General features: G+C 35.7%; 1 protein-coding gene across 3 annotated transcripts; it reads left to right on the top strand.

Annotated features, from left to right (window-relative positions):
• Positions 1-753: 753 nt before the first annotated feature.
• On the top strand, positions 754-7736 carry LOC110374514 (dnaJ homolog subfamily C member 22). 3 transcript variants are annotated; one of them, XM_049850382.2, is made up of 8 exons: positions 1155-1254; positions 1629-1670; positions 3300-3444; positions 3767-3971; positions 4261-4404; positions 4780-4903; positions 5149-5223; positions 5771-7736. In XM_049850382.2, the coding sequence occupies exons 3-8, from the start codon at positions 3312-3314 to the stop codon at positions 6002-6004; spliced, it is 915 nt and encodes a 304-aa protein (XP_049706339.2). In that variant the 5' UTR covers positions 1155-1254; positions 1629-1670; positions 3300-3311; the 3' UTR covers positions 6005-7736. The 3 variants fall into 3 exon arrangements, with proteins under 3 accessions (XP_049706210.2, XP_021187925.3, XP_049706339.2); XM_049850253.2 differs by lacking the exon at positions 1629-1670 and having other exon boundaries at positions 754-1254; XM_021332250.3 differs by lacking the exons at positions 1629-1670; positions 5149-5223 and having other exon boundaries at positions 756-1254.
• Positions 7737-19437: the final 11701 nt, after the last annotated feature.

Genomic DNA, 19437 nt, shown 5'->3' with positions numbered 1-19437 from the left:
CATGCATAGTCAGCCATTGCAAAGAATTAAAAATATTCTTTCAAAAATAAGGGGCATGAACTGAACCACCTAATAAGTTAGTCTACGAAATATGGCAATCTTAAATCAAGTAACTTCTGGTTATAAATACAAGTGCTGAATATTGCAGCTATAGTTTGTACTGAATTGTTCTACTCTCCAGCTACGTAAGTAACTACTGGGATTAAAACCCCAAAATATGCTCTTATTGTATTATGTTAAGATCTTCAATAAATTTATAAAAGCTGTCGCTTGGTAGCTTGGGTCAATAATTAAATGAATATAGTATTGCATCTTTCCTATACAGTAATTAGTTGGTATCCGAGTAGAAACAAAAACAAATATATATTTTATTTTTCATTATACTTTTTTTTGGCTTGCAATGTATCAAAAACATCTGAAATCAATACAACGCGATTGGACGCTGAGATGACTTGCCAGATGCATAACAGCAATATGACTTTTTGAAAATTACTCTATGTTTTGAAACCTCAACGTCAGACGTCTAACAACCTTCTATGTATCCTCAACAGTGTGTTTTGGTTTATTTTATTCGTGCTGATGATAATTCTCTACAAAATGGGTTACCACAGCCATAACGCTACTAGAATTTTAAGGTAATATTAATTAAATGAAAAATGTTATAGAAATATCATGATATATGTGCACACATTGATCGGCTCTGGAACGCATACCAGAGAGCATAGAGTATTTGGGCTAGTGACATTGACAGATGTCATTCGCTTACTTCGACCCACGTCATGTCGACAATCGGGAATCTCAAATCGCGTCGTTAATGGTAGAATATCAAGCTGTGTGAATTTTACAGTTAGCGTACTGTTTGCATTTCTACACGCGTTATGAAAACTTAACAAAACTTTCATTTTGTATTGATTAACCACGCAAGTAATAAAAATAATTCCTCATTACATGTTCGTCCGGCGACAGTATTGATTGACACAGTTTTCATTAGCCATGGCTTCAAAAGCGCCTAATATGTCGAGTAAAAAGTCCGTAATATGGGCCTACCTGTTCTGGTTGACCACCGGTATATTTGGGGGACATCATTTCTACCTGCGACGGGATAGGCACGCCTTTGTATGGTGGACAACTCTGGGAGGGTTTTTCGTCGGCTGGCTGGGAGAAATATTTCGTATCCCTAGGTATGTAAGAGATGCTAACGAAGACCCTAAGCATATGGAGGAGCTCGCCCACAGAATGATCCAGAACAAGAAGGTAAGCAACTTTCTATTTTAAGTCAGACTATGAGGTGTATTGTAACTAAGCTGTGGGTGGGGTTATTACTATTGTTCAACTATATGAGACCTATTTTTTTACTAAAATGTGGAAATTCTAAATACATACTGCTGTCGTGTTTTAAAGTAGGACAGCAAACATTTGCTATTTGACCTATCAAAACTACTTCAAGCAGATATTGCAGAGACTGTTCCTGCTATATTATTTATTATTTTCTACTTATTATTAATTTGGTTTTGGCTTTCTTTTCTTAAAATAATTAAGTACTAAGTTAGGATATAAAGTTGTATATTAATATATTTTCGGGATGATGTCTATTTTTTCTAATTACTCTGGTTGTATTCTATTTAAAGACTTGAATTGCTGACCTTTGGGCGAACTTCTTGGTTCATTCTGTAAGTATGTATATGTATGGTGTTGGATTAACTTTTATTTAAATATTAAAACATCTCATGCTTCGCTTTAGCGCTAACACTCGCACATTTCATATAAATAATTCTATAAACTCCTATTTCTTTGTCAAAATTCATGACCTAAATAAATCAACGTTTAGCACTTTTAAAAAAACATCATCATTTTTTTCTTTCTTGCCCATGTTGAAAATGGCAAGTATTTGTCTCTAATCATTAAACAAAGAATCATCGTAAAAGTATAATCAATTTCAAAGCTTTTTGTCATGTAATCGTGGTTTAGTTCTGTCGATACAATTAGAAATTAAAACATAAGTTCAAAATTAACACCATTTGCAAAGAGTAACTTCCCTACTCAGAGACATTTAATGGTTACTTAAGCCATTCCTTAGTGAAGGATTTGTATGACATTCCGTGACTAAGGAGTGACTTAAGTTATAATTAGATGTCTTTGAGTGGGGAGGTAAGTGTGTTATGAATGTAAAATCACTTCAGCATGAATAATTCTAAATGTTTAGTCTCAAACATAAAACTAATCAGCATGGTTTCATTCAAATTGCAAGATAATCAATTTATCAAGGTTTTACTGTAACAATTGCGACATTTCACTGCACTATAAAATAACTGTTTTACTTTGTTGATGCAATATGCTCTATTAAATGATTTAAGTTTTAGGATGTATTCCAATTCTAGTGATGTTCAACTAAAACTATGCACCAATATACACAGAAGACAGTATAGTTATTAAACGGAGATCATCATCCTCCTGCCCTAATCCCAATTTTATTTGGGGTCGGCGCAGCATGTTTTCTCCTTCCATAATCTTCTATCTGCCACCATCTCACAAGTAACATTCTTTCTTACCATATCTACTTTCACACAATCCATCCATCGTTTCTTTGGTCTTCCTCTTCCACTATATCCATCCACATTCATACTCATCATCGTTCTCACTACATTATTCTCATTCCTTCATCACATGCCCATACCATGACAGCCGGTTTCCACGCAGTAATTATTATTAAACAGAGACTTTGATTATAATGCACTTTGACTATAATATATCCTTTCTGCTTCACATTTTCACTTGGGAGTATAAAATTAGAATTCTTTCTTACATTATGTGACTAACATGGTAACTGGACTGACTTTATATGGATATACCTTGCCGCATTACTATCGTCTGTAAATACCTATTAGGTATATAATCTCTCAAAATATTTATTTTCGAAATTATATAATACTAATTAGCACTTAATACTAATTGGTTTTATTTCCTTCCAATATCAATTGTTGGAAATAGCAAAATTATTTATTGAATAGGTATATCTTGATGACTTGGTTGGCTGGTAAGTTGTTTAGTAAATGAAATACTTCAAGACCAAAAATGCACATACATTTTGTTATCTATTTCACTGAGTTATCACAGAGTGTCAACTTAAGTCTATAAAAATAACAAATGCAAGTCCGAAGCATGGAACAAGAAGTATCATATAAGTTTATTCATCTGTGGGTCTGTAAGTAGCTACATTTCATCTAAACTAGAAGAAGCATGTTGTGTGACTTCCACCCTTGTTGTTACAAAGATTTATAATATGGATGTTTTTTGTTCAGCCACCATTCTCCATGAATCGGTTCACGGGTATGCTGATGGTCGGCTATTCCTGGGGACAAATGACAATGTTTGCTATACCACCTGACTTCTGGGGCATGAATCTCAAGTATCTTAACCTCCTGATACCGTTGTCAGTTGCGCTGGGTAAGTAGACTTTAAATAGCTCTGTTATTCAAACTTTTGCATCAGACTGCATTCTTTAATATCAGCAATTTACTTTTAATGCCTTTTTGATCAGTTAATCTGGGTCAGTGGGTTGCTTATGATTGCAATGAGGCTTATTTATTGTAATAAACAAAAATTCAATTTTACATGTGCTACGTACTGTATCAGTGATGATGACAAATGATTGTGAGAAGAATGACCAAAAGCTGTCTAGCAATGTTTCACGTTGCAAAATCAAAATAATGTAAAAATTAGACATTAAGTTACCGCTCGTTTTGTTTAATTTGTTCCCTGCAAACAGGTGTATGGACAGTGGGCAACATTGGACGTGAACAGGGCTCTCTGAAGTGGCCACTCATTGGCGCTTACCTCGGCTATCCGGTTCGTTATTACGTGTACGACGATAGTCTCTGGTTTACCGTCATGCTACTTGCCTCGGCCTGCGCCTTCGACTCCTACTCCAAGGAATGGAGGCGAACTCCTAAGAAGAAGACCCATATTGCCAAGTACGTGCTCAAAGCCATGGAATGTTTAAAAATTCTAGATTTAAATAGCTCAACTACACTCTGTTTGAGTTTGGACTTTTACTATAATAGTAAACAATCTTGGTAGAAAGAACACAACAACTACCTATTAAACTCAACTGCTTAAGTGATTGTCATAACTGAATTTACATTGATTTTTAACCGCATTTGATTTTTAAACTGAGTTTGAATAAAAAGTACTTATAGTGAAGATTGTTCAAGTGCCCATTCAAATGAAATATAGTTAACTTTGTATTGTTTTCCTTTGTAGGCGTGTTGTTATCCTCGGGGTTTGTGCGGCCCTGTACCTTGGACTCTGGTGCAGCTACCTGTACTTCCACGGGACGATCACAGACAGCGAGGGTGACGAGGTGCCAATATACGAAGCTCTGCATCATTTCTTCACTAGTCCGTGGTATGTATAACATTTAATAAGTTTACTAAAACATGCCTAGCCTTTTACCAATTATAATGGGGTCGGCTTCTAGTCTAACCGCTGTCTAGCAACTGAGTCAGTGTTTTTTGTGGAGCAACTGCCTATCAGTCTGACCTTCACAACACTGATACCTGGGCAACCTATATCCCTTGATAAGACTGGTTGTCAGATTTTCTGGCCTCGATGACAATAGATGATAACTCTAGATGTTCAATTGACAGCCGGGATCCACCAATTAGTCGTGGCTTCCGAAAGTTTGAAGAACTAGCCATGACGGGATGTGTGCTCAACCTTACGATCGGTCTTTTATTTAGTTATTTTGAGTACTTGGAGTAATAATAACTTTTTGTTCAGGTGGTTGGATGTGAAACAATGTCTCCTGGAAACTTACCAGTATGCACAGCACCATGGTTGGTACGAGGTCTGGAAGCAGATAATAGACCTGTCTGATCCACATGGAGAGCAAAACGCCTATAAGGTAATACTATATCCTTGTATACTAAGGGTAGCTATGATATTATTTAGGTGTATACCTAGTCCAGTTTAAATAGATACAGTATTTGTATTTGCCATGGAGCGATTGTCTATTTTAGCTGTGGGTTGTAAAAATATGTGCTAGTGTTACAGTTAAGTATATAAAAAGAAATATTTTTATTGCTGGCTTTCAGTTTTTTCAAGTTAAGATCTTACTTGTCCCATAAAATGCTTATATTTACTGATCAGACTGCTCTAAGGAATCTGAATATGGTGGATATGTGCCCCGTAGAAACTCTGACAGCGGCTTCTTTAAGTCGAAGGGTAACATAAATTTCCTAAATGCCATTATTGTTTGACTATGCTTTCATATATATTGAGGTTTGTTTAATGTAATATTATAAATGATTTTAATTTTTTTTCCCTTATTTCTTACGATAGATTTAAATACATGGAAAACAAAATTACTAGTGGAGATGCCATAACGCGACATGATTTCACAAGAAACTCGAACGCCTCGTTAGTTTTAGTAACTGATCGTTTTCATCACGCCTAATGTGCGTTACCGTGACCTACAAGAAGATGCCAGACCTACCTTCATTATGGCATTTCCGCTATCTTTCTCCCTCCGTGTTTAAATGATAATTAAAATAATATGCTCAGCTGAATGTTTTTTTTTCGCTGCATATTTTTTTTTATATACGTTGAAATTAAAGGCTGTTGCATAGTTTTAGAATGTGTGCTTGCGTCAATAATGTGCGAAATCATCATTCGTATTGTACGCCTTTTTATAGATATTATTAGTATTCTTGTTGTTGTACAGAACTGTAACAAAAATAGTTCAAAGTAATAACCATAAAACAAATGACAGGTTCTGGGTGTTGACCGGGACGCCAGCCAGCAAGAGATCACGTCGACGTGGAGGAAGCTGTCGCGAGAGCATCATCCCGACAAAGTGAAGGACGAGAAAGAGCGCAGGGCTGCCCAAGAACGCTTCATGGAAATCCAACAGGCCTACGAAATCCTATCCAACAGCAAGCACCGCAGAAACCGTCGCAATAAAAAAGACAACTCCGAACCAAGTGCTACCAAAATAGATTTGTAGGATCAACTCAAAGGTGACCCGTACTTGCTCATCTGCGAGTCTTGGGATCACTTTTTGGGAGCATTATTACTCAAACTACGAAAATTAATCATCCTGTCTACGTATGGGTCTGTGATTTTCGTAATTTATATGGGAGTAAAACCTTTTCATAATTATCAGCAAAAGTTCTTTGATGATTGAATTCTGGATTTCCCGAAGTGATGCCTAGAATATTCGCGGAAGTACGTGCCACCTTTGAAGCAATTTTAACGCATTTAATCAGTGGAATTTCAAACATTAATAGACTTTACTTATCTACTTTTTAAACCTGATTCATCGTAAATGGACAGTATATATGATATCAAGTATTATTATGGGAAACAAAATCTATAGCAATACACAATTTATTGCTCTATTTGGCGAAGAACTAGATACGGCTTGCATGTTTTTATAATTAGAATTGGCTATCAGTAGTATATTAAAAATAGTTGAAGCAGTTTTCCCGCGGTGTATAAACAAACAAAAAAGGTTTCCTCTATATTGTATTAGTATATATGTTATAGGCAATGTGTATTATCCGGCATTGTATAGAATGCGTAGTATTTACTCAAAATAATAACTGTATTCAACAATTTTCTACTTTTAAACATTATCTCATTAAGCCGTATATATTGCAGGGCCTGATATACCTACCATTGTCCGAAAAATATTATTTATTTATTTATATTTATTTATAAGTAAAGGGTATTATAAGCCAACTGGGCTACCATTTCAGCTTACGCTTTTTGAGTATTTTTAATTGTAAAAAGGGAAGGTGTTTGAAACACCCTTGCTAGCTTACCTGCAATTACTATTTAATCCAATACACCTTAAACGTTCAATTATATCACTCGGTAGGAATATGTATAAACTTTCAACGACTGTTTTACAGTAGGTATCTTATAAATGTATAAATAAGTAGAAAATAATAATGGCTCAACAGTGTGGTCAACTGCATATAATCTCGAATTAATATTAGTATTTTAAATTATTGAAGAACTGATGTTATTTTATATGCATTTAAAACACCAAATTTATTTAGATTATAAACTACTGTTAGCCTTCGTACTTAATATTGATTTAATTAAAATGAAATTGAAACGATTATATTCGCATCAATTTCTTGTGAAAAAAAAGATCTTATTTTTAATAAGCGCAACGCGACGCCGTCCATTCCTTTTTCGGAACCTAGTTTTGATAAAGTAGTTAGGATTATTTTATTTTACTTTTTATAACACTTGAAATTTAAGAAAAGAAAATAGATTTTTTGGCTATTTTATATTAGCAGTTTAGTTAAAAACAAAAGTGTTCTTAAACTACATATATGTCAGCTATATGCAGTAAGTAGGTATATTACTTATTGTACTGCAGGTTTCTTCAACTTTTTTATATTTTTAATTTTGTAGTTGCGGCGACATCGAACGACATACAAAGTTAAGATTTTTTTAGCTGATGATAGTCACTTAAAATGTAACTTACCTCTATTTATTTTTAATTTATGGTGTTTGTTTTAAGTAATTTATCCCACTCCATTTGATAAATAGTTTATAAGACGATTGCATTTTATTTTATATTTTATTTTGTCACAGTGTTGTACTTATCGAAAGGTTGTATTTATTATCCAGGTACATTGTTGTTTTGATGCAAATGTTTTTTTCTTATATTTTATTTACGTGTATGGTGTCGAATTATTAAATAAAGTATTACTAATCGATTAATATTTTATTTTAATTGCCTATTTCTAATCTTGTATTATTTATTTCTATACTCTCTACTTGTAAGTAGACCGCATCCTTTCATGAGGGATAGTATAGGTCAATACGGACAAATTTGACCATGGGTTACATTGGGCAAAAGTTAACCCGTTTCAAGATTCTCGAATTTCAAGATCTTTTCATAACAAGTCGTCTAGGTACACGTATAAATTTTTATTATTAGTTAAAAGTCTAAGAGCCGGCTTTTTGGGGGCTGTCTTTTGTTTTCGAAAAGTGCTGATTTATCAGCCTAATTTAAATAAACGTTTTTGAGTTTGAGTTTGATCCATGGGGAAGGTTTACCCGTAAAACGGCGCCATCTATCGATAGTTGAATGAAACTGGTTTATGGTTACGTTTACTTTTCTATCACTCGACATGGCCCTACAAGTCAACCGTCGCTGGTTTTCTAAAATCCGGGAGAGGGCGGTGGGATTGTTAGAAATAGTGACCATGGTGCATAAAGGGCTCCAAAAATAATAAAGATAGCTAGTAATCATAGTCAAAACTTTGGTTGATGGTTTCCCAGCCTAATTAATTGAGTTACATTAGTACACTTTGTTACATTTTTATTGGTCATTGTTTAGGTATTCATTTTATATAATACTAGCCGTTTTCCCGCGGTGTTACCCGCGTCCCGTGGTAACTACCTACTGCCCGTACCGGGATAAAACATAGCCTATGTTACTCGTGTATAATGTAGCTTTCGAATGGTGAAAGAATTTTTGAAAACGGTACAGTAGTTTTTGAGCCTATGCATTACAACCAAACAAACAAACAAAGTTTTCCTCTTTATAATATTAGTACAGATAGTACCTGCACCAAAAGCTACCTGCGATAGTTACAGTTATTTCCTATTATCTCAATCCATCCAAAGATTGTATGCATCTGATACAGTGGTCTATTAAAGCAGGTTTGCAAAAAAAAACAAAGTAGGTACTCGCTTCGTTGGAAATTATTGAAAATAAATCTAGCTTCGTAGAAGCTCTTCAACATACCATCGTGATTGGAATTGGTATCTGACGTCAGTAACGAAAGTTATAATACAAAAACAGTGCAATATTATAGAATATAATAATATATGTTGAAGACTAGCCGTTTTCCCGCGGTTTCCCGCGTCCCGTGAGAGCTACTGCCCGCACCGGGATAAAATATAGCCTATGTTACTCGCAGATAATACATATAGCTTTCTAATGGTGAAAGAACATTTAAAATAGGTCCAGTAGTTTTTGAGTTTATCCACTACAACCAAACAAACAAAGTTTTCCTCTTTATATAGTATAGATAAATCATCTATCATCAAACACATGCGGTAGGCTTTTATGACAAAACAAGATAACATGTGCTACTCGCAGGAGCTCTTTGGGGACATAATAAAAATGAAAGGTAAATTAATATTTAATATTTTATTCAAAAAGAACTCCAACAAAGGATACACATTACATGCATAATTATAAAAGGTTATTTTAAGATTTGTGCTACTTCAGATATAGGTGAACACATCATGCATATGTTATGGACCAAGTGATAAATTGGGCAGTATTCATAATGCCCGGTCATTATGAATAATGCCCAATATGAGAGTGCAATTTGATAATAATTATTCAAACAATCAAATTGACCGGGCACTATACATATTGCCCGTGACCTTTTGGGCAAAGTAATACAAACATATTTAATTTAATTTTTTTTATTGTTATTGACATTTAACTTAAAATAAACTAATTATAACACATCCCATATCAATTGACAGAGCATAGAAGTAAGCATGCAACATGCAGGAAGCATGGCTTCTGTCACGGCTCCGACGCTGCGGGGCTCCGGCGGTCCCATGCGAGCTTATCGTCGCAGATGGTTTTCACGCTCACCACCGCAACTTCGGCTTGCTGGCCGGCTCGGCCGGCCAGCCTCAGCCGCGGCGGCGAGCGCTTCAACTACCTGCGCCTCAGCTCGCAGGCCGCCTCGCCCCTCCGTGCCTACGCGGTTTTGAATTGCACTCTAGGGGTAGGGCAGACAAGACTACGTGGAGTTGGTATTGCAGCGATTCGTTTTCGTCACTAAGTTCAGTTTTTAATACAATGTTTTGAATCCAAATTAAATTCTACCATAAAAAAACGAGCCAAGAAAAATGAGATCAAGAAAAACGAGGCCGAGTTAGTAAATTAGATGACAATTGTCCAATTAATAATTTTGTGGCTAGACATAATTTCCCATTAAAATAGAACATATAATTTAAAACAATAATCATAAAATATGTAGCAAGTAACAGGATTTATTTATTAGAACAACTGCCACCCTCGCAACACATAAAATATAGCTTTATTATCAAATTGCCCAACTATCATGTAGCAATATAATAATGCCCGTGCAATGTGATAAATAATGAAGTTAAGATAGTTATTAATCACTTGGCCCGATAAAGCTAGACATTATTCATAATGCTCGGGCATTATGAATAATGCCCGAATTAATCACATGGTCCATAACATATACACAGTGGCGGCGTAGCATCGGGTGGCACCCGGGGCGAACTACTTATTGAGCACCCCTCTCACAAAAAAAAAAACGACAAAATATAATGACATAGTAAAAAAACCATGAACGAAATAACACACGAAGAACCCGCGAGCGAAGCGAGCGCGAAATTTTTGAGTTTTTGGGATGCCAAGAGATATGTAGACTTCGGAGAAAGCTAGTGTAAAGTGTAGGCCGCGAGCGTAGCGAGCGCGAAATTTTTGAGTTTTTAAACACAAAAGTTGGAAAAAAAGCACCGTAAAGTGAAGAGACACCCGTGAGAAAAGCGAGCGCGATATTTTTTATTTTTGGGAGGCCAAGAGATATGTAAAGATGTCGGAAAAACTAGTGTAAAGTGTAAGGCGCGAGCGTAGCGAGCGCGAAATTTTTTAGTTTTTAAACACAAAAGTTGGAAAAAAGCTCTGTAAAGTGAAGAAGGCCGAGCGAAGCGCGCACGAAATTTTTGGGACGCTAAGAGATATGTAAAGACTTCAGAGAATAAAATTGTAAAGTGTAAGGCGCGAGCGTAGTGAGCGCGAAATTTTTGTGTTTTTAAACACAGAAGTTCCCAAAAAAGTTTGAAAAAAGCACTGCAAAGTGGAGAAGGCGCGAGCGAAGCGAGCGCGAAATTTTTTTCAAACTTTGAGGAATTAATTTAAGTAATCAGATAAAAGCAAATATACAAGAGAAGGGTGACAGTCGAACTGAGAGGGGTGACCGCCTCGATGTCTCACTCATGCACAGTTGTAGTTTTGTTTAAAATTTGAATATCGCGCAGTAAATGGTAGTGAACCTAGGCTTCGCAGATTAGAATGGCACCCTTAGTGACTTGTCCCTTCCGCGCCATCCTGGTCGTGCAGATATGTGTCGACCGAGATGGCACCCCCCGAGATGTGGCACCCGGGGCGGACCGCCCCCCCCGCCCCCCCCTTACGCCGCTACTGCATATACATCATCTTCAAAGTTAAAAATCAAAGAAAGTTAAATAATATTAAATTAAACAACACATATTAAATTATTAATTAAATTAAACATTTGAAATGTGAACACGGATTAAAAAGGAAACAATTAAAGATAAAAATTAAAATTAAAAAAGAAAAATTAAAATAAAAATAAATATATATTAAACATCAAAATAATATATATTCTTAAACACAAATAATACAATGAAAGAGGTAACAATGAATAGGAACTATAGAGATCAATTATTAATTATTAACAATACATATTTGGTATATGTGTTGTATTAATATTAAGTATGCTACTTCTGCCATCGATTAGGATAAGGACCGATTAAGACAGTATTATGATCGAATTACTTTGTTAGTCTTCAGCAAATCGAACAAATCTTTGTAAATAACAAAATAAATTCAAACGTCTGATAGTTTAACAAACAAGCAGCAAACATGATCGAATGTTATTTAGTAGGTACACGAAACGCAGTCAAAATGAATTGAAAATTCAGTGTTACAAGTAATATTGGAATCGACAATAAATCAAAACTGAGCACATGCGTTAGAATTAATCATATTTTTACGACACCTTGACATAATAAGCTAGCGCCCTGCTTCGCTAAAAGCAAAATACTAACATATTTGTGCAATATTTGCTTACAAAAAATTAAAAAACCTGAAAGTTTTCATTTCAGTTAGTTTTGATCGGATTACAGAAGAAACTTGCGATTTGAAAATGACTATTAGGTGACCAGTTCCGATTTTCCATTTTGCAGATATTTTGAGGTTTCAAATTGTTTTTCTCAAAAAATCAAGCCTACTGAAATTAATCCCGATTACGAGTTTCTTATAGCTGAAGGTGCGTTTAATAAGTTTTGCTCTGTGTGGCCAAAAAGAACCTCCCCAGTCCTCAGGAAGGATGAAGTCTGAATCAGAATCAGTCTAAGTTCTAGGCTGACTCACATTCTGTAACTTTTAAAGAAACTGGTACCAGAGGACAAGTTTGGTTCTTCCAGTTGTGATGTGTCAAGTTCTCGTATATATTCAACCGGGTGCAAAAAACTCTGCCTGCGTGATTTAGAATTTAATGTTTTTTCTTCTACTACCCTCATTCTTCATTATCAATACAGTAATATTATTATCCATACGGCTAGAACAACCGAATGAAATCTGGTATCCTATTCCCTATTATTTTAAGGACAATGTGTTTGATGACACTTAGCGGAAAGTAATATATCGGATAAATCCCTCTAATTCTTTTTTTTTGTGGGTACAAGTGTTAATTGATTTTATAAATAACGCCATCTATCAACGACAGTCGCAAATTTTATTTTAATATAAATTATGTAGGAACGTAATAGATAAATGACCGATGTGAAGCATCATAAAGTAAGAGTGAAAGGGATGACTTATTGGGTGTGAAAGGGACAAGAGTGTAATGTTAAAGATTGTAGGATGAAAGGAATTTGGAACAAGGACGAGAGAACGAAAGGACGTGTGAAAGACGAGCTAAGACGTTGATCTTGAAAAGAAAATTAAAACTACAATTTATATCAAGAATCCATGTGCATACATAGCTTTAGATACAAGTATGTATAGCCATAGGCATAGATACAAGTGCATTTATGTAACTATTGTCAAAAATGTTCAAATGAAACCAGAGACCCATGACAAAATGATCACTCTCGTGCGGCTGCCATGAGATGTAACATATTATGTTTCGTTCATAACAAGTAAATAATAATTTAAGAAGTAATTCAAATCTAATTGATATTTAGAGATCATTACGAAAAAAAGTCGTGGTGGCCTAGTGAAGGACCAGCCTCTCAAGTATGAGGGCGCGGGTTCAGGTTCGGAAAACAGTATCAAGCAACAATATTAGATGGAAAATGTGGATCAAAACTTTTGGTATTCAATAGATGGAATCTTTGGTAAACATGCTAGCTCATAATCCTAATTTCAGTATTTAAGGTGAATATGAAACTCTTAGATCAAAACTATATGGAACTAAGCAATGGAGCATTTTGTACTTTAATTAATTCTAATTAAGATTTGTTGGGACAGTGCTGCTTTATATTTACCCAACTGTTACAAAATCTTATAAGAATGATACACGGAAAGAGTTTCAATGTAGATACTGACTCTGGGAACTGTCTAATGATTTAGCTCATAGGTGATTGTTGCAATTTAGTTTTCATAATTTGATGACTGAAAGAAATGATTGCTTGTGCTTCTAAAATATAACCTCCAAGATTCATGCTTGAGTGGGTTTTAATGGTATCATAATTGATTTACATTGGTGCAGTTTAACAAAGTAGCCCTCATTATAATGATAATATAATATTGTTATTTATTTGCAAATTATACTTTACAGTACTGCAGTGTCCAACAAGAATTTTAAGTGTAAACTAACATAAAAAGTTGTTGGAAGAATATGCTTTCATAGGGGCAAATAACATAACCGACATGAAATAGAATCCATTTGATCTATCTTTTTGAAGTAGGTACCTAGACACAGTATCTTGTAGTCTTCTTAGTTGTTGGCTACAACTGTTCTTGGCAAACTGATCGTTGTTGTTGCTTTGCCACCCACTTGTGAAACCTGGAGATGCCTACTGACCGAACAGTTTCTTGAAATGTGTTGGTCCAAAGCAGCGGAACCGAGCTGCCTGGGTCATGTGGCTGCTGCATTTTATCTGCGGCGCTTGGTTGTTTGCTAAGTAGGTAAGTACTTCATAGGTTCTAGGTTTCTATTCGACGTTGGTGGAGGCATGAATTTGGAATTCCGCGGCCATATAGGAAGGAAAAGGATGGGAAAGGAAATATCCCAAAGCCTGTTCAATTACTGCGTCTAACACTGAAACAATTTTTATTTGGACTGGTATTTCCTTAGGGTGCGTCCACATCTGGCGAATGTGCAGCTCGCGAGCCGTTTGCGACCTGCCCGCGAGCTGCGCGCGTGCATTTTTGTTCGTGCGCCGCTTCTGCGCCGCCCGCGCGCAGTTCGCGCGCGACCTAAGCGCCGCACGCGATCAGCGCGCAGGCGGCGCGCGACGTCTGACATCTTCGATAGTACTGAGCCAGTAAACGGAACTGTAAGGACGAGAACTGGGTGCGCGCAGATCGCACGCCGCACGCGCGCTCTATACGAGCCTTGCATGAGTTGCGCTAAAGAGGCGCACCAAACTATTGCTGTGACTGCACGCGCGCAGGGGCCCGATTCTCCTAAGTTAATAATGTCAAAATGTAATAGAAATCGAATCGCAATATGATTTCAATAGCAGTTTTAACCATATCGGGCATTCTGCTACTAATAAAAGACCAATCGTATTCGATTGACATTTGATTGGTGTGCGATTGGTCTGCTATTTTGGTGATTTTGGTCTATACGGTAGTTTGCTGTACAATCATTTTGCAATCGTAAATCATTTGCAGACAAAATGATTCATTATTGAATGACAGAAAAGGATAAAAACGTTTATTTCAAAGAAAAAATAGCGGAATGCCACATACGCTTATCTGGCTCTCTGGCGGTCTGATGGAAGTCGAATCGAGTCGAATATGAATCGTATTTTGCTTAAGTAAAATTAGGAGAATGGGCCTCAGCTCGCAGGCAGCTCGCAATCGGCTCGCGAGCTGCACATTCGCGGCACATTCGCCAGATGTGGACGCACCCTAAGATTTGCGCGTTCAAGTAAACAAACTGATATGCTGGTAGTAGGTTCCCGATCCATATTCATGGCAGTATCTAATCCCATGGAATTCCAGGATGAAACTTGGGTAAGAAAATACCGACCTACTGTATCTAAATACGCTTGAACTACCCTCAATTTGAACATGAATAAAATAGATATTTTCAAAGCTAAAATCTATCGCAGTACAGTTTCGATATTTGTCATAAATAAAGCCACCGTAGGTATAAATGTTACCGCTTGGTTTTCAGCATTCATGGATGAATAAAGTTAATCTTCTGTGGACGCAACGGATATCTAGGTGCTTACCTTTGTAGTTGACCGAGTAACGTTCATATTTATTCAATTCAATATACGAGTATGTAGGTAGGTATTTATTGGAGAGCGGATCATAAGGTTAAGCGATCGGTCCGTGGATGCACGGTAAAGATATGGATGGGTAACCTTGTCATAACGAGATCTTTCGTGTTTCGGAAGGCACGATATATTGGTGCGTCTTCGCTGTAATTTGGAGATCCTTCTATAGACCACTATTTAAAAAAAACAGTTATTTGAAATATGACGGGACAGAAAATAAGCGGATTGTAGCCACATTTTCGAAGCAAGCATAATTAAAGTTTTCAATGGACAGAGTAGAAATTGAATTTACCACGGTAGAAATTGCATCTTTACTCTGTGGTTTGACGGTCCAACCTGTAGGTTGCAAGCTGGTGTTTAGTTTGTGACGCCAAACTTGCACAATGGAAAAGCGGTTTTACATAAGTTATCTAGAGTGTTAAACATAGAATTTGTTGATATTTGCTTTGCCAGTTTTAGACTGTTTGTCAGTTTTCCCATAGCTTTCCCATTGTTTACGGAGTAACTTTTTAGTAATCTATGCTATTGTTAAAATTTTGGCAGCACCAACACTGTGGGAATTAAAATATTTTTGCATTGTGTGTAGTTATACCTACTATATAATACTAAAGTAGGAAGTTTGAGAAAATGCTGAAATTTCACCGATTTGGGTTCACATATTTGCTTACAAAACTATCCTCAAATACCCGATCAATTTGATATGAACTCAGACATGAAAATAGGCCGCGGCCCCGGAACAAAAAAAGCTCTAGGAACAAAGTGTTAGTAAAAAGTGAGATGAATAGAAAACAGTTCTATTAAAATTACCCACAAAAAATAGTTGTAGGGCAAGAAAGCAGCTAAGAACGTACAATAGAACTGGGAAAGAAAATTTAAAAAAGTAAGGAGATTTTACTTTCCAAGCGCAATATCTCCAGAAAGGTTACACAGAAAACTATTACAGTACCTAAAGAATTTAATAAACTTTGAGTTGCATAATAATTTTTAGCGCGAAGTGCTAAAAATATATTTGAGTGATCTTGAACTTGCATTTTATTCGACGCCTTTCTCCGGCTCCCACTCATATTAATATCAAGTGACATTGAAATGTATGTCACGAAGTTCAAAAGGCTTAAACATTTCCGTAACTAGTATAGCATGATAGATGTCCACTTTTCAGACACTGTTTTGCTGTTCTCTAGCTAGTGTTACTACCCCTTAAGATACAGGTAAATCCTAGTTTAAGAGGTAGAAGAATCTTTCTTGGGCGGATTGCATCGCGAACTCCGGATGTACCTACATATAAATATAAACCTTCTGTTTAAAATTTTTGTATCAATCTGTATTTTTTGGTAAAATAAACGTTATTTTATTTATTTATTTATAGAGAATAATGGGATGGACGTTAACATTAGGTAGGTAGGTATGCAATTTTATATTTATAACTTTAAATAAATATATGTAAAACAGGACAAAGACCTAAGTATTAGGTACTCACGCACCGATCGCGGTGTGTGTGAGAGTTTAACAGCCAGTTTCTTCATCAAAAGTTAAAGTAATGTCTAAAGTAAAAGTAACGGTTAAATTCAATTTTTCTATGAATTTTGCTGTCACTTTAGCCTTGAAAAAACGAATTTGACCGTTACTTTAATTTTAGACATTGCTTTAACTTTAACTTTTGATGAAGAAACTGGCCGTAAGTATTTCATAAACCACCGACCACCATTTATGTTAAAAATCTTTAGATGGACACATAGGTACAAGAAGATGCCTTTTTATATAAAATTGATATAATGATGGGCGGATCGGGAGAGGTTCAGAATTATCTAAAGAGTTATTTCTAGACAACATTTACCACATAAACCTGAATTCTAATAATAAAAAATGTAATGCGGGTTGTTCAAATTAAGATAATCCGAGTAGCAGAACTATGCAGTTTAGCGGATCGCTCTCCTAGAGGAGAATAATTGGTAGGAAATTCCTAGAGTAACTTAATAGTTCACTAATTAATAAACCCTTGCTAGTGATGCAGTGAGATAGCAGCGAGCGATGCAATCGACTAAATTAAATTAATCGGCTTGCCATTCGCTGAAGTGTCAAGTGGAATAGTTATTTAAAATAGTTGGAGCCTTAAGCTCCATGAAAAGCAGCAAAATAACTGTACCTATTTTCATGACAATTTCCTTTCTTGTCTTTTGAATGCAAGCTTTATTTAAAACTTGGCATTTATGACGCATTTCATTGGAAAACAAATTCTGGAATAATAAATTGTCGCATCAGTTATTTCAAGGAAAGAAAATAGTTGTAATGTAAATGTTTTTAATTTCTGACAAAAACTCTGAATTATTATAGAATTAGGAATAGTGAATGTGGGGTAACAAAAAAAAAAGAATAGTGTGAGTAAATACAAAACTCACTCACACACCAAAACCAACATAAAAATGTCTGACTGTCATCGAGTTCGGAAAACTAACTGTAAACAAAAAATATCCGTTTTTTTATTTTACGTCTCTTGAAAACAATCAGTTTTTTTTTATTGAATAACCACGGATATGTTTTAGAATGTTTTACAAAGTCAGTGAAATAAAAAAATGAAACTATAACGACAATTCAACAGCTATTAAAACAAATATTGTGTAGTGTGTAAAGATAATATTTGTAGACCAACACGAGCTTTTAAACAATATTTAAAAATCATTGAAATTCAGAACATTTGAATATAAACAATCGGTAGTTATGTCGTTTACCGATATCTGGTTTGTTTGTGTTTTTTAGTAAACATACCGAGGTAAATAATACTGAGCTGTTTGAGGTTGACCGGGTAGTTAGGTAAAGCTTGGCGCGGTCGGTCCGTGGATGGGTGATCTATGCCGTATAGAGTTATTCCTTGATGCGGAAGGCACTATCCCGGTTGTCATACCTACCTGCACTTCTTCTATCTTACAATATAGTTGTGTATAGTCAGACAGACCGAAGGGTATGTAAAAGGGGTTGAGGATCAGATTTATCAGTTGATCCGCGTGTAACCCCATAACTTAGCTGTTTTCGTTAAATCTAGCAAAAAGATGATGATGACGTAAATAATGCCAGTGAAAGCAGCTTTGGTCTCCCCTACTAAGAAATCAGTACTTAGACTAGTCCTGGTGGCCTAGTTTGTAAAGCACCAACCTCTCTAACACGAATGTGGGTCCGATTCCAGATCAGGCAGGAAGTTTCCACCAATGCAGCTTTTCTTAGTTTGTATGTACTTTCTTAGTACACGAAGTAAATAAGTAGTACGAATTGAGAACCTACCACTTTTTGGGAAGTCAGTAAAGAAATCGCAACGAAGTCGTATACGCTAAACGTATACCTATACGTAATTGTGGTCGATAGAAAACTTTATGAAATACTTACAATTTATTAATGGGTTCGCCATTTTGATTTTTAATCCTCCGTGGTAATAAATATAACGTCTAAAGTTAACAATTTGTATCAGAAAATGGAATTAAAGTAAAAAAATATCCTCAGTGACTACAATAATTGAATGAAAGTTATTCTAGGAACCCGCTTGATCTCACCGTTTGCGTGGTTGCATCGGACGCGGTGCATTTCAGCGGAGCCGGCGGATTGCACCTACAATATTCATAGGAGAAACTTGCAATTTTGAGAGCGGCCTTACTTTTTTGAAGGTAACGACATTTGTTCAGATTCTGTTCGTGTATTAAGACCTAAAACATTTATTTTTTGCAAGGGTTCTAATATGATATTATGTACTAAACGACTTTAATCAAGGAAGAACTTTTCTGTCTCATCTGTCGAATTAAGTATAATGTTTTCGTGTTAATTTAACTACATTCTTACGTGCTTTTTTATTATTTGTATGAGGTTTCACTTGTAGTCTGAAGCTGAAACTTAGCAATAATACTTACCATTTTCTCGTCCAGATCATAGTGAAGTTCTGAGTTTGTCTTCGAATGGTAGAAAAAATAAGTTTAGTAGAAGTTCCTTTACGTTTACAACAGCTAGGTATTTCCTACATAGTTCGGGCTTGCTGGGTGTCACTCGAAGCTAACTGCGGATTCACTTCTGCAGTTCAATGATCTGTCTGTTATTAATATGTACGGGGTATAATTATTCACTTCTCGAAAACATTGAACTTTAATATTTATAGGAAAAAAAAAACGA

Source organism: Helicoverpa armigera, chromosome 1 (genome assembly GCF_030705265.1).
Source record: "Helicoverpa armigera isolate CAAS_96S chromosome 1, ASM3070526v1, whole genome shotgun sequence".
NCBI classification, from domain to species: Eukaryota; Metazoa; Arthropoda; class Insecta; order Lepidoptera; family Noctuidae; genus Helicoverpa; species Helicoverpa armigera.
Note: the sequence above shows the minus strand (reverse complement) of the source record. Positions and strands in the feature narration are given on the sequence as shown.